General features: G+C 40.3%; 1 protein-coding gene across 4 annotated transcripts in view; it reads left to right on the top strand.

Moving 5' to 3' along the window:
* LOC138754338 (tumor necrosis factor receptor superfamily member 11B-like) overlaps positions 1 to 15,324 on the top strand; it is a 40,493-nt gene that overhangs the window by 9,632 nt on the left and 15,537 nt on the right. For all 4 annotated transcript variants that reach the window (XM_069918480.1, XM_069918481.1, XM_069918482.1 and 1 more), the window contains exon 2: positions 12,111 to 12,175. Coding sequence is in view for 3 of the 4 variants with exons in the window: in XM_069918481.1 (XP_069774582.1) it covers positions 12,111 to 12,175 (65 nt within the window). In the remaining variant the exon portion in view is untranslated. The remainder of the gene's footprint in view (positions 1 to 12,110; positions 12,176 to 15,324) is intronic.

Genomic DNA, 15,324 nt, shown 5'->3' with positions numbered 1-15,324 from the left:
TCCCGCACCCCTCACCTAATTGTTGCATCCTTTCATCTTAAAATTATCCTACTCTGGGAACAGACTGTCATTACACATCTTATCGATGCCTCCCATGATTTTATAGACCTTTTATAGACCTTAACAATGTGTTGGAACAAAGGGACCTTGGGGTCCAAATCCATACATTTCTCAAGGCTTCCGCACAGATTGATAGGATAATTAAGAAGGCCTATGGAACGTTGGGCTTCATTAGTCAGGGGATTGAATTCAAGAGACATGTTGCAACCCTACAAATCTCTGGTGATACTACACTTGAGTATTAGGATGTTCAGTTCTGGTCACCTCATTGTTGGAAAGATGTGAAAGCTATTGAAAGGGTGCAGAGGAGATTTACCAAGATGTTGCCAGGATTAGAAAATGTCTTATAAGGCAAGGTTAGAAGAGCTAGGGCTTTCCCCTTCAGAGTGAAGAAGGATGGGAGGAAACTTAATAGAGGTCTACAAGATTTTGAGAGGCATAGATAAGGTGCCAGCCAGTGCCTTTTTCTCAGGGCGGAAACTGTAAAGATCAGTGGACATCAGTACAATGCGAAGGGAGGAAAGTTAGGGGAAACATCAAGAGTAATTTTCTTCATACAGAGGGTCCCTGTTGTATTAAGAAGAGAATCAGTTTCCATGGGTTCACAGAAATAGACGAGTCTGGACACAAGTGTTACAAACACACATAACTTCTATTAACAAAGGAAACAAATGGGGAATATTAAACAGTACTCAATCATTATTTCACTTAAGTGACAATATAGACATTCACCCCAGAATTTGGTTGGACTCTGATAATGGTAACCTGTACTCAACCTGCTTACACTCTAAAAACAGGGACTCTGTTGGTTCCCTGACCAACAGGGTTGCGGCAATCTGTGAATACTGACCTATCTCAATACCAATGGCTCAGCTTCACTTTACTGCACACCTTACCCGCAGCACTTCAAGCAATGTCCACAGTAGCGACCTGGCATGGAGTGATGTCCGGGGCTTGGACAATGAGGCAGAGAGAAACAATATGCTGTGTATTTGTATAATATACAATGCTAATCTGTGGTTCTAGCTAACAATGTCCCTAGGAGAATTAAATTAGCCAACCGCAAGGTGTGCACGAATGGGTGGCTAGAGTCAAACTTGATTGACAGGTGATGTAGTTCCGAATAAGTTTCAGATAGGGAGGGCACGTGACCATCAATAATACACACATTCCAGACAGGCAGGGAGGCCACATTTCCTTCACGCACCCTTGGAATGCCTTGCCAGGGATAGGGGTGGAGGCTGAAACATTAGCAGCATTTAAGAGACACATGGATGAAAGAAAAATAGAGGGTTATGAGGGTGGGAGGATTTCATAATTTTTGGTGGGAATATATATGGGTTGGCACAACATCAAGGACCAAAGTTCCTGTACTGTGTTGTAATGTGCTATGTTCGAAAATCTCTCTTTTGCTTCTCTTTCTCTGACTGCACCGGGCAGTCTGCTACCTCACAGTAGACTAAAGGAAATTTTGTGCAATATTACAATTTCTGTTTATTACATGACAATAAAAGAATCGTGAACCTGCTCTGAACCCAATTAAGCAATGCCTTAATATTCCATCCTTGCTTTCAAACCCCCCCCCCCCCCCCCCCCCCAATGACTGGACTCTCTCCCTTTTCTTTAGCTGTTGTCAGCCTTACATCTATAATTTTTACTTCTGGTTACATGGGCATCTTTGAATTTAATAATTTCATCGGCATATATCCCTTCAAAGTTTGTTTGATAACAATCCAACGACGTAACCTGTACAGTCTATTACATCAAAGAAGCAACACAAGTGAAAGTTCTTGTCATTGATTCCTATGCAACAGAATTGATTTGTTCCAAAAATTATGTCAAGTTCTTTCAGGGATTGGGGTTGGTCACGTGATGGAGAAGCGACTGGTCAGGTGAAACCTGAGAAAACCTTAAAAAGTGGAAAAAAAATTGTAACAAAAAAAATACAGGAAACAGTACATAAACATGGAATGAAAAGAAAGAAAATGGTTCTGAAGAAGGAAAGAGTAGCAATGAACAGCAAAGAACCAAAGAAATCGCCAGAAAATTTAAAAAAAAAGAAGGCCTTACCTGCACGCTGGAACCGGGAGCTCTCCTGGGTAATGTAGCCTGTGCTGCGAAGCCAGCAGATGAGCAGCGTCGGGGTGAGAGGGCGTAGGGCAGACTCCAGCGATGGCTGACTGAAAAAGAAAAGGGAACACTAATGCGCCACTCCAATCAAGGCACTGGATAGAGCAGTCATCAGCAAGAAGGAAAGCAGGAGAAATGACCTTGGAAATGGACTCTACATCAAGTGAGGATACAGAGTAAGAGTTAAAAGACTTGGAAGTGACACCGAAGAAAATTAAAGGTAAAAGCCAAAAAGTAGACAAAGTACTTTGTCAATCAGATGAGTGTGATGATGGAAACATTAATGTCAGAAATCAGAGTTAATAGAGAACGTGCTAGAAGCAGATATTAAAATTCAACTAATGGAAAATGTAATAAGGGATATGAAAAAGCAATGTGAAGAAATAGAAGGGAGAGTGAAAGGTGTAGAAATGGAAATGACTGCCATAAAGGAAAAAACAGAAGAAAGAAGTAAAGAGGTCACAAAGACACAAGATTTACGGGCCCAGAAAATAGTGGGCCTGAAAGAAGGTATGGAAGGTACGGACATAAAAGGATTTCTAAAACAATGGATTCCACAAGTTTTGGAGATGGAAGAACTCCTGAAAGAAATAGAAATTGAAAGAGCTCACAGATCTTTGGCACCAAAGCCGCAGACACATCAAAGACCACGTTCCATCCTGGTAAAGTTATTAAGGTATCCGACAAGGGAAAAAATATTAGGGCTGGCGGCCAGAAGAACAAAAGGTCCATTGGAACATAATGGGAATAAGATTTTTCTAACTGGATATAAGTTTTGAACTTTTAAAGAAACCAAGGAATTTAACCCAATAAAAGACACATTATGGAGAAAAGGTTATAATTTTGTCTTTTGACACACAGCAGTTTAAAAATATTCATCCTAGGTGGACAAAACAGATTGTTGATGACCCAAGAAAAGCTCGAGACTTTGTTGAAGAACTAACAAATATTCAACAAGGAAGAGAGTGAACAGAACTAAGAGACAGTTAAAAACAATATATATGTAAATATGTTTGGAGGTTAACCGGTTGATTAATAGTTGGCAAGCATGGTGTCGGCAAGTGCAACGAGAACGGGCGCCTCGTGTTGGAGCTCTGCCAAACTGCATGAGTTTTTCAAGCTCTGCTGGGACCAAGGAAAGCTGTCTCAGGACCTTCGTGATGCCATCATCATCACCCTGTACAAAAACAAAGGCGAGAAATCAGACTGCTCAAACTACAGGGGAATCACGCTGCTCTCCATTGCAAGCAAAATCTTCACTAGGATTGTCCTGAATAGAATAATACCTAGATTCTCCCAGAATCACAGTGCGGCTTTCGCGCAAACAGAGGAACTACTGACATGGTCTTTGCCCTCAGACAGCTCCAAGAAAAGCGCAGAGAACAAAACAAAGGACTCTACATCACCTTTGTTGACCTCACCAAAGCCTTCGACACCTTGAGTAGGAAAGGGCTTTGGCAAATACTAGAGCACCTTGGATGCCCCCCAAAGTTCCTCAACATGGTTATCCAACTGCACGAAAACCAACAAGGTCGGGTCAGATACAGCAATGAGCTCTCTGAACCCTTCTCCATTAACAATGGCGTGAAGCAAGGCTGCGTTCTCACACCAACCCTCTTTTCAATCATCTTCAGCATGATGCTAAAACAAGCCATGAAAGACCTCAAAAATGAAGACGCTGTTTACATCCGGTACCGCACGGATGGCAGTCTCTTCAATCTGAGGCGCCTGCAAGCTCACACCAAGACACAAGAGCAACTTGTCCGTGAACTACTCTTTGCAGACGATGCCGCTTTAGTTGCCCATTCAGAGCCAGCTCTTCAGCACTTGACATCCTGTTTTACGGAAACTGCCAAAATGTTTGGCCTGGAAGACAGCCTGAAGAAAACTGAGGTCCTCCATCAGCCAGCTCCCCATCATGAATACCAACCCCCCCACATCTCCATCGGGCACACAAAACTCAAAACAGTCAACCAGTTTACCTATCTCGGCTGCACCATTTCATCGGATGCACGGATCGACAACGAGATAGACAACAGACTCGCCAAGGCAAATAGCGCCTTTGGAAGACTACACAAAAGAGTCTGGAAAAACAACCAACTGAAAAACCTCACAAAGATTAGCGTATACAGAGCCATTGTCATACCCACACTCCTGTTCGGCTCCGAATCATGGGTCCTCTACCGGCATCACCTACGGCTCCTAGAACGCTTCCACCAGCGTTGTCTCCGCTCCATCCTCAACATTCATTGGAGCGACTTCATCTCCAACATCAAAGTACTCGAGATGGCAGAGGCCGACAGCATCGAATCCACGCTGCTGAAGATCAAACTGTGCTGGGTAGGTCACGTCTCCAGAATGGAGGACCATCACCTTCCCAAGATCGTGTTATATGGCGAGCTCTCCACTGGCCACCGAGACAGAGGTGCACCAAAGAAGAGGTACAAGGACTGCCTAAAGAAATCTCTTGGTGCCTGCCACATTGACCACTGCCAGTAGGCTGATATTGCCTCAAACCGTGCATCTTGGCACCTCACAGTTCGGCGGGCAGCAACCTCCTTTGAAGAAGACCGCAGAGCCCACCTCACTGACAAAAGACAAAGGAGGAAAAACCCAACACCCAACCCTAACCAACCAAATTTCCCTTGCAACCACTGCAACCGTGTCTGCCTGTCCCGCATCGGACTTGTCAGCCACAAACGAGCCTGCAGCTGACGTGGACATTATCCCTCCATAAATCTTCGTCCGTGAAGCCAAGCCAAAGAAAAAAAAAGAATAGTTGGTTTATAGAAGAATTTTGTTTTATTGTTTAGAAAATGTTATAAATTCTCTGAGGGAGGGCTGGGTCTGGGGAGGGATGGTCTGGGGAGGGACGTTCTGAGGGAGGGCTGGGTCTGGGGAGGGATGGTCTGAGGGAGAGCTGGGTCTGGGGAGGGATGGTCTGGGGAGGGACGGTCTGAGGGAGGGACGGTCTGAGGGAGGGCTGGGTCTGTGGAGGAATGGTCTGAGGGAGGGCTGGGTCTGTGGAGGAACAGTCTGAGGGAAGGACAGTCTGAGGGAGGGACAGTCTGAGGGAGGGACAGTCTGAGGGAGGGACAGTCTGAGGGAGGGACAGTCTGCGGGAGGGTTGGGTCTGGGGAGGGACAGTCTGCTGCAAAATCAGTTGATAATTGCAGTTTATACCACAGCCCGTAACATTAAGGGTGTTGTGGTTGTCTCGCAGGTCAGCAAGGGCAATGCAATAGAGATTTTCTCTGTTTTATTTTTTACAGTTTCTTACCTTTTTTTGGTTTTTAACTTTTCAGGGTGTTTGTGTCAACGTGTATAGAAAGATATGTTAAATTTCAAAATGTGGTGGGAGAAAGGGAGTTGGAGGGTCTGAGAGGGTGGTATGTAAAAAACACGGGCTAACGGAATGAATACGTTGAAGTTTATGACTATTAATATTAATGGAATATATAACCAAATCAAGAGAAAAAGGTTATTGACATCACTAAAAAAGGAAAAATAGATATTGCATTTGTACAGGAAATTCATCTGACAGAAGAAAAGTATTGTAAATTGAAGAGAGATTGGGTAGTAGCATCATCTTACAACTCAAAGGCTAGGGGGTAGCTATCTTAATTAATAAAAATTTGCCTATTAAAATAGAAAAGTAGTTACAGACCTGGCTAGGAGGTATGTTATCATAGTATGCCAGATCTACTCAGAATCCTGAAACTTATTCAATGTATATTCACCTCATGAGGACGATCAGAAATTTATGTAGGATTTTTTTTACAATTAGCAGATACACAAGGACATATTGGGTGGAGATTTTAATTTTAGCTTGGATCCATTATTAGATAAAACCAGGAAAAATACAAAAAAAGAGAAAAGCAGCTAAATTTACAGTAAGTTCCATGCAAGATGTGAAGTTAATAGACAGATGGAGAAAACAACACCTAAAGGATAGAGATTACTCATATTATTGTAACAGATGTAAGACTTAATCCAGGATTGATATGTTTTTACTTTCTGCCCAAATACAAGGGAGAGTCCAAGATGTTGAGTATAAACAAAGATTGTTAGCAGATCACTCACCCTTATGACTAACTATTGCTCTGGAGGATACTCCTAATAAAGGATATAGATGGAGACTTAATTCCATCTTGCTAAAAAGACAAGATTTTAGGCAATTTATAGAACAACAAATTAAAATATGTTTTGATATGAGTACAAATTCAGTAACAGATACATTTATATTATGGGATGCAATGAAAGCCTTTATTTGAGGACAAATAATAATTATAAAAATCAAAAAAGAATATTACCAAGAAATAGAAGAATTAGAAAAATATATAGTAAATTTAGAGAAAGATTGAATGAAAGGAGAAGATAAAGAAAAAAAAGACAATTTACTGAGAAAAAAATTGAAATATGATACGTTACAAACATACCAAGTGGTTAAAAAAAACAAAGATACTATGAATTAGGTGCGAAAATTCACAAAATCTTGGCTTGGCAGTTGAAGACAGAGCAAGTAAAAAGAAATATTAGGAACATAGGAAGTAGGAACAGGAGTAGGCCAAAAATGGCCCATCGAGCCTGCTCCGCCATTCAATAAGATCATGGCTGATCTAATTTATGACCTAACTCCACCTACCTGCCTTCTCCCCATATCCTCTAATTCCTCTATCATGTAAAAATTTATCTAACCGAATTTTAAATATGTTTAATGAAGCAGCCTCAACCACTTCCCTGGATAGAGAATTCCAAACATTCACTACTCTCTGGGAAAAACTATTTTTCCTCATCTCTGTCCTAAATCTACTCCCCCGAATCTTGAGACTGTGTCCTCTCGTTTTAGTTTCCCCGGCCGGCTCAAAAAACCTTCCTACATCTATCCTATCCATACCCTTCATAATCCTATAGGTTTCTATAAGATCTCCTCTCGTTCTTCTGAACTCGAGCGAATACAATCCTAGACGATTTAATCTTTCATCATAAGTCAACCCCTTCATCCCAGGGATCAACCTAGTAAATCTCCTCTGGACCGTCTCCAAAGCCAGTATATCCTTCCTCAAATATGGAGACCAGAACTGGACACAGTACTCCTGGTGCGGTCTCACCAGTACCTTATACAGTTGCAACATTACCTCCTGACTCCTGAATTCAATTCCTCTAGCGATGAAGGCCAACATTCCATTTGCCTTCTTAATAACCTGCTGCACCTGCAACCTAACTTTTTGCGATTCATGTACAAGCACTCCCAAGTCCCTCTGCACAATAGCATGCTGTAGTTTTTCACCATTTAAATAATATTCAGCTCTTTTATTTTTCCTGCCAAAGTGGATAGCAACAAGGAAAGGAAATAATCAGATTTCACATAAAAAGATTAATTAAAATTTCAGGAGTTTTTATAAGTAATTATATCAATCAGAAGACATAGAGAAGAATAAAGAAATAGATACATTTTTGACAAATATTGAGTAACCCCAGTTAGATATGGAAGAACAAGGTAAATTAGCAAATCCCCTGACGGTTACGGAAGTATACGACATTACTAAATTTACCAAATAATAAAGCACTGGGTGAGGACGGATTCCCCATGGAATTTTACAAAACTTTTAAAAACTTATTAATTCCACCTTTTTTAGATGTAATAAAGCAGGTGGAAGAAACTCAAAATTTACCAGAATCTTGTTTTTCTTTGGCTTGGCTTCGCGGACGAAGATTTATGGAGGGGGTAAAAAGTCCACGTCAGCTGCAGGCTCGTTTGTGGCTGACAAGTCCGAGGCGGGACAGGCAGACACGATTGCAGCGGTTGCAAGGGAAAATTGGTTGGTTGGGGTTGGGTGTTGGGTTTTTCCTCCTTTGCCTTTTGTCAGTGAGGTGGGCTCTGCGGTCTTCTTCAAAGGAGGTTGCTGCCCGCCAAACTGTGAGGCGCCAAGATGCACGGTTTGAGGCGTTATCAGCCCACTGGCGGTGGTCAATGTGGCAGGCACCAAGAGATTTCTTTAGGCAGTCCTTGTACCTTTTCTTTGGTGCACCTCTGTCACGGTGGCCAGTGGAGAGCTCGCCATATAACACGATCTTGGGAAGGCGATGGTCCTCCATTCTGGAGACGTGACCCATCCAGCGCAGCTGGATCTTCAGCAGCGTGGACTCGATGCTGTCGACCTCTGCCATCTCGAGTACTTCGACGTTAGGGGTGTAAGCGCTCCAATGGATGTTGAGGATGGAGCGGAGACAACGCTGGTGGAAGCGTTCTAGGAGCCGTAGGTGGTGCCGGTAGAGAACCCATGATTCGGAGCCGAACAGGAGTGTGGATATGACAACGGCTCTGTATACGCTTATCTTTGTGAGGTTTTTCAGTTGGTTGTTTTTCCAGACTCTTTTGTGTAGTCTTCCAAAGGCGCTATTTGCCTTGGCGAGTCTGTTGTCTATCTCATTGTCGATCCTTGCATCTGATGAAATGGTGCAGCCGAGATAGGTAAACTGGTTGACCGTTTTGAGTTTTGTGTGCCCGATGGAGATGTGGGGGGGCTGGTAGTCATGGTGGGGAGCTGGCTGATGGAGGACCTCAGTTTTCTTCAGGCTGACTTCCAGGCCAAACATTTTGGCAGTTTCCGCAAAGCAGGACGTCAAGCGCTGAAGAGCTGGCTCTGAATGGGCAACTAAAGCGGCATCATCTGCAAAGAGTAGTTCACGGACAAGTTTCTCTTGTGTCTTGGTGTGAGCTTGCAGGCGCCTCAGATTGAAGAAACTGCCATCCGTGCGGTACCGGATGTAAACAGCGTCTTCATTGTTGGGGTCTTTCATGGCTTGGTTCAGCATCATGCTGAAGAAGATTGAAAAGAGGGTTGGTGCGAGAACACAGCCTTGCTTCACGCCATTGTTAATGGAGAAGGGTTCAGAGAGCTCATTGCTGTATCTGTAGGATGGCAATAATTACAGTAATTCCAAAAACAGGGAAAGATCCATTGTCACCATCTTCATATAGACCAATTTCCTTATTAAATACTGATTATAAATTAATAGCAAAATTACTAGCAAATAGATTAGCTAATTATTTACCAGGGTTGGTGAAATCAGATCAATCAGGATTTATTGGCAGCAGAAAAAATATGTAAATTTATCAATCTGACACATAAGGCACAAGAAAATAAAGAACCAACAGTGGCAGTTGCTATAGATGCAGAGAAGGCCTTTGATAATCTGGAATGGAGCTTTCTCTTTAAATTACTATAGAAATTTAAAATACCAGAAAAATTTATTAATTGGATCATAGCTCTGTATAATTATCCTGAAGCAAGAGAAACTAATGGTTATATTTCAGATTATTTCAAATTGTAAACAATTTTGTTAACAATACAGGGATACCCATTATCACCTTCCCTTTTTGCCTTGGCAATAGAACCATTGACAGAAATGGTAAGAACAGAATGATAAAGGGAATAAGGATTAAAGAGAAAGAATTTAAAATTAGTTTAACCCATCTTGAAGAATCAATAAAGAGATTACATACCAAATTGAAAGAATATGGGGCAAGTGTTAAACATACAAAGTTAACACTAATAAAAGTGAAGTAATGCCAATGAATACAGCAAACTATACACAATGTAAAAAAGAATCCCTTTTTAAATAGCAGGTACAGGCAATACATTATTTAGGCATCAGAATAAATAATAATTTAAATCATTTGTTTAAATTGAACTACCAGCTGTTAATGAAAAAAACACAAGAAGATTTAGAGAAATGGAAAGACTTGCCAATAACTCTAATAGGGAGAGTAAACTGTATCAAAAAAAAATATTTCCACAGTTGCACTATTTATTTCAAATGCTACCTATTCCCGTAACATGGGAATTTTTTCCAAAATTGAATAAATTGATAAGAAAATGTCTATGGAAAGGTAAGAAATCAAGAATAGCTTTGGAAACAATGACAGGGACGTACAAGGGGGAATCGCAGTTTCCAAGTTTTAAAAACTACAATAGGGCTGCTCAATTAAGATTCCTGTCAGATTTTTATAAGGGAGGAGAAAAGCCAGCCTGGCTTAGGAGTTAAAATTAAATTTAAACAGATTCCAAAAACGGTTTATCAAGATTGCATTAACAGCAGCAAAAAAAATGCATAATGATAATACCCCTGAAAATACAGCAGTGGCTCACAGAAATAAACAAATGTATTCCATTAGAGAAAATTACTTATAACTTAAAAGACAATTATGCACAAAATGAATACATTTGGGATCCATATGTAAACTTTACTGGTAACCACAACCTCGGGCCTCCAGCTCTTAACTCTTAACGAGAAATAGTATAGGTAAGGAAAAAATGAATCACACAATATTTAAAAGACATGATCTCTTGTTTTTTTTTAAATTTTATCTTTTGGTTCTGTTCTCTTATAGTTATGGGGGAAAGGAGGGGGTTGGGGAGAAAATGGAAAAAGTTACTGTATACATACGTACAAAGTTTGTGTAGATATTGTTGGAGATTGGTTACAGTGTGACATATTAAATAAAAAATAGTTAAAAGAAATTCTTGCAGGGATCACTGAATCAATACCATAGATATGAAAACGCCAATTAGCAAGATAACTATTGGAGCCAAAAATCAAAATGTACCATCTAAGCCACACATGTCAAACTCAGGCCCACGGGCCAAATAATTATATTTGGCCCGCAAGATCATATCAAATATGTATTAGAGCTGGCCCGCTGGCCGCCGCGCCAGTATAGCGCATGCTACAAATCCCAGAATGCTTTGCAAATGCATTGGCACCAGCCCGTCAGCCCGCTAATCGCCCCCACCTCCTCTCTTTACTTTCATTGGCATCTGTGACCTGTCGCCCAACTCACATGTAATAAACCCCTTACGAAAAATGGCCGAACCAAAGACAGAAAACAGGACCTTTCAAGACAGGTGCGAGGGAGACTATATGTTCATCATTTTAAAAGACAAACCTGTTTGTCATTGAAGCAAGTTGTTATTTTTTTGACTTGTTGGCTTGTGAAAAAAAATACATTTAAAAGGAGCTTAAAGGCTAGAGAGAAATATTATTGATTGAATATTTTATTTCTCATTTGTTAATGCTTCTTCTGGAAAGAGTTTAACCAAAACTATTATTAAACATTTATTTTAATAAGAAAAAGTTTAACATTACATATGTTGAAAGAAGAGAAAACATGCAGATGTTGTTGAAAATTTTCAATAAGTATTTAGTTTGGCCCACGACTTAGTCCAAGTTTTTAATTTTGGTCCTCTGTGAATTCGAGTTTGACACCCCTGATCTAAGCCATCAGGATTTGTTTGTTTTTGCTTGTGGCTTTATATTCTTGCTATAAATGTACAAATTCCAGTTTGGTAGTGTTATTTCATAAAAATGCAAGCATGCACTTTATTATCTCTGCAACACATCTACGAGGAGTAGGTGCTGGAGATCATTTTCAAATATATGTTTCAAGACTAAACTGTAGAAATCTGTACGTTAGTTGTTTTTTGGGGGATAGTTATGCCATGAAATTACTCCTTTTGATGTGTCCTCTGAAAGGAGGTTGGAGTATTATCTGTCATCATTTTCCAGGAATCCCAGTGGAAAAGAATATATTCTTTGCTGTTATTTTTGGTGCATTCCTGTTGAATGAATATGGCTCTCATTGAAGCCCATTAAAAGTCATGATATAAAACATGACAGGTTAGAATGGCCCATGTGAAAGTTGATGCACTGAAAAGGTTAGATCTCATCAAGAGGTGGCTTTGACTTCCTTTTTGTTGGCAGACAAATAGGCAGCAGCTACATTTATCAGCAAGTGCCGATCTCTGGCTTCGAGGTTAATCAAGTTGCACGGCATTATATATTCACATAGGTCTTTTTAACCATGGAGAGTTTTGAAAAGTTGTTCATTGTAACTGTATTTTTGATGTTAATAGTTCTAGGCTCAACTGGAATCTTTCAACTACCACAAAATATTCCTGAACATCAATATTCAAAACAAGTAAGTTTTTTAAAAATCTAAGTTTCCTCCAACAGTTTCACTGTTTTTAAGTTTGTTGATTTGTCACATTATATCTATTACAGTGAGAAGGGTTCTTCCGTGAGCAGACTATTTCCAACATTCATACAGCTGTGTAAAGAGCACCAATTACAGAGTATAGCATGGCAATGAAAAGAAAGATGAATGACCATCAATGCTCACATTGCTGTCATGTTCGTTCCGGAGCCTGATAGCTGCGGGGAAGAAACTGTTATAGAGATTGGTAAAATTATCCACCAAGAGCTTAATAACTAAGAAATGTAATATTAGATTGGGTACAATTGGAAGCATTTTTGGATGCGCAGGTTTTTGATGGCATTGACAATAGTTTTATCTTTGGATTTTTAGATGATAGGAACAAAATTCCTGAAAATTGTATGACTTGATAGTTAACAAATCATCAAGAACAAACAATTAGTGGACTCAAATGTAATCAAGGTATTTGACGCAAGGTGTAAGACTTTGGGAATCATGTAATCGCGAACTTTAATTTTTCATGTCACCAACTATTTTTGCACAGGATGTTAATTTGTGTGAAAAACCTATCTGCCAATTATTTGAATTGATCAAAGCTAAATTATAGGAAGATGCACTCAGAGGAGATATCGTTAACTACAGTTTCCTTTACAGTTCATTATCAGTGGCTAGAAGTTCCTTTCTGAATGCAATACTTTGCCCATAAATATTTAGATGAACCTCTAATCCCAAATCCATTGTCATAATTAAGCAGATGAAAACAATTAAATCACAAGGTTAACTGTTTTGAGCTGTTTTTACACAAATGTATTTGATAAGTTTATCATTTCAATCAATTCAGTTAGTGACAGTTGCTCGGTTCATTTCTCCTCAGTTTCTTGGCAATATGTGAAACGTTGTCAGCTGTTATTTAAAACTCCCAAGTGTGTATATTGGTGTAATTTGTAATGATGTTTAGTTAATAAAATAAATCCAAAAATTTGAAATACAACATTAAAATATACTGGCAATCTGGGTAAACAAAAAATATATAATAATCAGAAGTTGAATGGAAATGGTGCAAGGTTCTGCTAAAGCATCACACCTGGTTCCCTCGCTCTAAGTTTCAGATGTTGGCTTAGATTTTATTTTTTTAATTCTTTGTTTCTGAACCTTGATGCCACAGAGCTGAAGAAAAGGAACAGCTGAAAGCATTATTAGATTATTCAGCCTTGAAGAGACCAGAAAAGAGAGAACACAGGAAGAGAGGGACAGGAGTGGGCCACCTGGCCCCTCAAGTGTGCCCCATCAGTCAATCTGATCTTGGCTGTGCTGCGCTGCCCTCCACTTCTGTGCCAAGATCAAAATCTTTGATCTTTTAAATATTTACCTATCTCAAACAGGTCACTTGAGCAAACCTTGCAAACAATATAGGAGGCAAATGTGAAGCAGCATTTTAAGTTGAACCACATCAGCAGTGCATGTAAATTTTGTAATTGGTTTGATTATCATGAAGTGCATCTCTGTTGGAAGCATTATGAGCTGATTCTATTGAAACATAGGAACAGAGGAGCATGTTGCTCGACTGACCATTGCAGATTTGTGTTCAGTTTCATTTATATGCCTCTGTTCAAATCTTCTTGATACTCTCACCCAACAAAATACTTTGTTGTTTGTGTGAGCAATTTCAGTTGACCAAGCATCCACAGCCTTTTCCACCATTGTTTTAAAGGACATTTCTGATTTGTCTCCATAATGCCCTAATTTTAAAGTCGCACTCTCTTTATTTTAAATTACTTTTGTATATTAACTCTATCAAATCTTTCAAACATTTCAATCAGCCCTAAGATTGCTCCCATTATTACCTGTGGACAAATGATCACATTGCAAAGCTCGGCTCCAGCATAAAATAAATATTTGGTGATAGCACCACCTTTGTTGGTCGAATCACTGGAAGTCTGAATACAGAACAGAGATGAGAATTTGGTTGGGTGGTGCCAAAACAACAATCTTGCTCACAATGTCCAAGAACAAGGAGTTTATTTTTGATTTTTAGAAAGGGGAAGCTAAGGAACAATGTACCTGTCCACATTGATGGGACTGAGATGGAGAACATTAGTACCTTCAAGTTTTTGAGAGATAATATAAAAGAAGACCTCTCCAGAACCAGCACATTGAGGCAATTGAGAAGAAGATGTATCAACATCTCTGCTTGCTAAGATGTCTGAGCAGATTTGGCAAGTCATCGAATACTGTATCAAACTTCTATAGGTTCACGGTGGAAAATATATGACTAGCTGCATCATTGCCTGGTTTGGTAATTCAAGTGTCCAGGAATGCCGAAGGTTGCACAAAGTACCAAACATCACCAAGTCCACCACAGAGCCCAACCTCCCATCCACTGAAGATATCTAAGTGAGGTGCTGGCTGAAGAAGTTAGTGAACATCATGAAGGATCCCCATCACTCTGGTCACAACCTCCTCTTGCTGCTATCTTTAGGAACAAGGTACAACAATTTGAAGACCATTCCCTGTTCAAGAACAGTTTATTTCCTATGGCTATAGAACTTCGCCTTATTACACTCAACATAAACTAGTCCAACGCCATAAAAATGTCTTCCTGCGCTTTTTTTCTTACACTTTGATAACTGTGAATATTTATTATCTATCTTTGTATTTATTATAACTTAATGTAATGAATGCCATTGTAGTTAATGTATATACTTGTGTAATCATTGAATTTTTGGACCAATTTTTTGGGACAAATTTGGGGTTGAATCAATTTTTACATGGGTCAAACTTTTGACCTTGGTAAATATCTGCGCCGTTCAAGGCGTTGGGAACTCAGATGGCCGGGATTGGGTGGTGAGTCTCCCTTCAGGGTGTCGGGAACTCAGACAGGCGGGCAACTGGGGCGCAGGTCTGTGGTCGGAGCATTGGGAGCTCCAGTGGACAGGCAGCCAGAGTGAAGGTCTGCGATCAGTGCATCGGGAACTCCAGTGGGCAGGTGTTTGGGGCCTCAGGAGCTCCAATCTGCAGACGAGATCCACGGTCAGGTCGTCGGGAACTAGGATGGGCAGGTGGTTGGGTCCAAAAGGTGTGGGGGGGGGGGGGGGAGAATTCTACTTTTACATGGGTCATGCGAAAACACGTGA

Source organism: Narcine bancroftii, chromosome 2, assembly GCF_036971445.1.
Source record: "Narcine bancroftii isolate sNarBan1 chromosome 2, sNarBan1.hap1, whole genome shotgun sequence".
Lineage (NCBI taxonomy): Eukaryota > Metazoa > Chordata > Chondrichthyes > Torpediniformes > Narcinidae > Narcine > Narcine bancroftii.
Note: the sequence above shows the minus strand (reverse complement) of the source record. Positions and strands in the feature narration are given on the sequence as shown.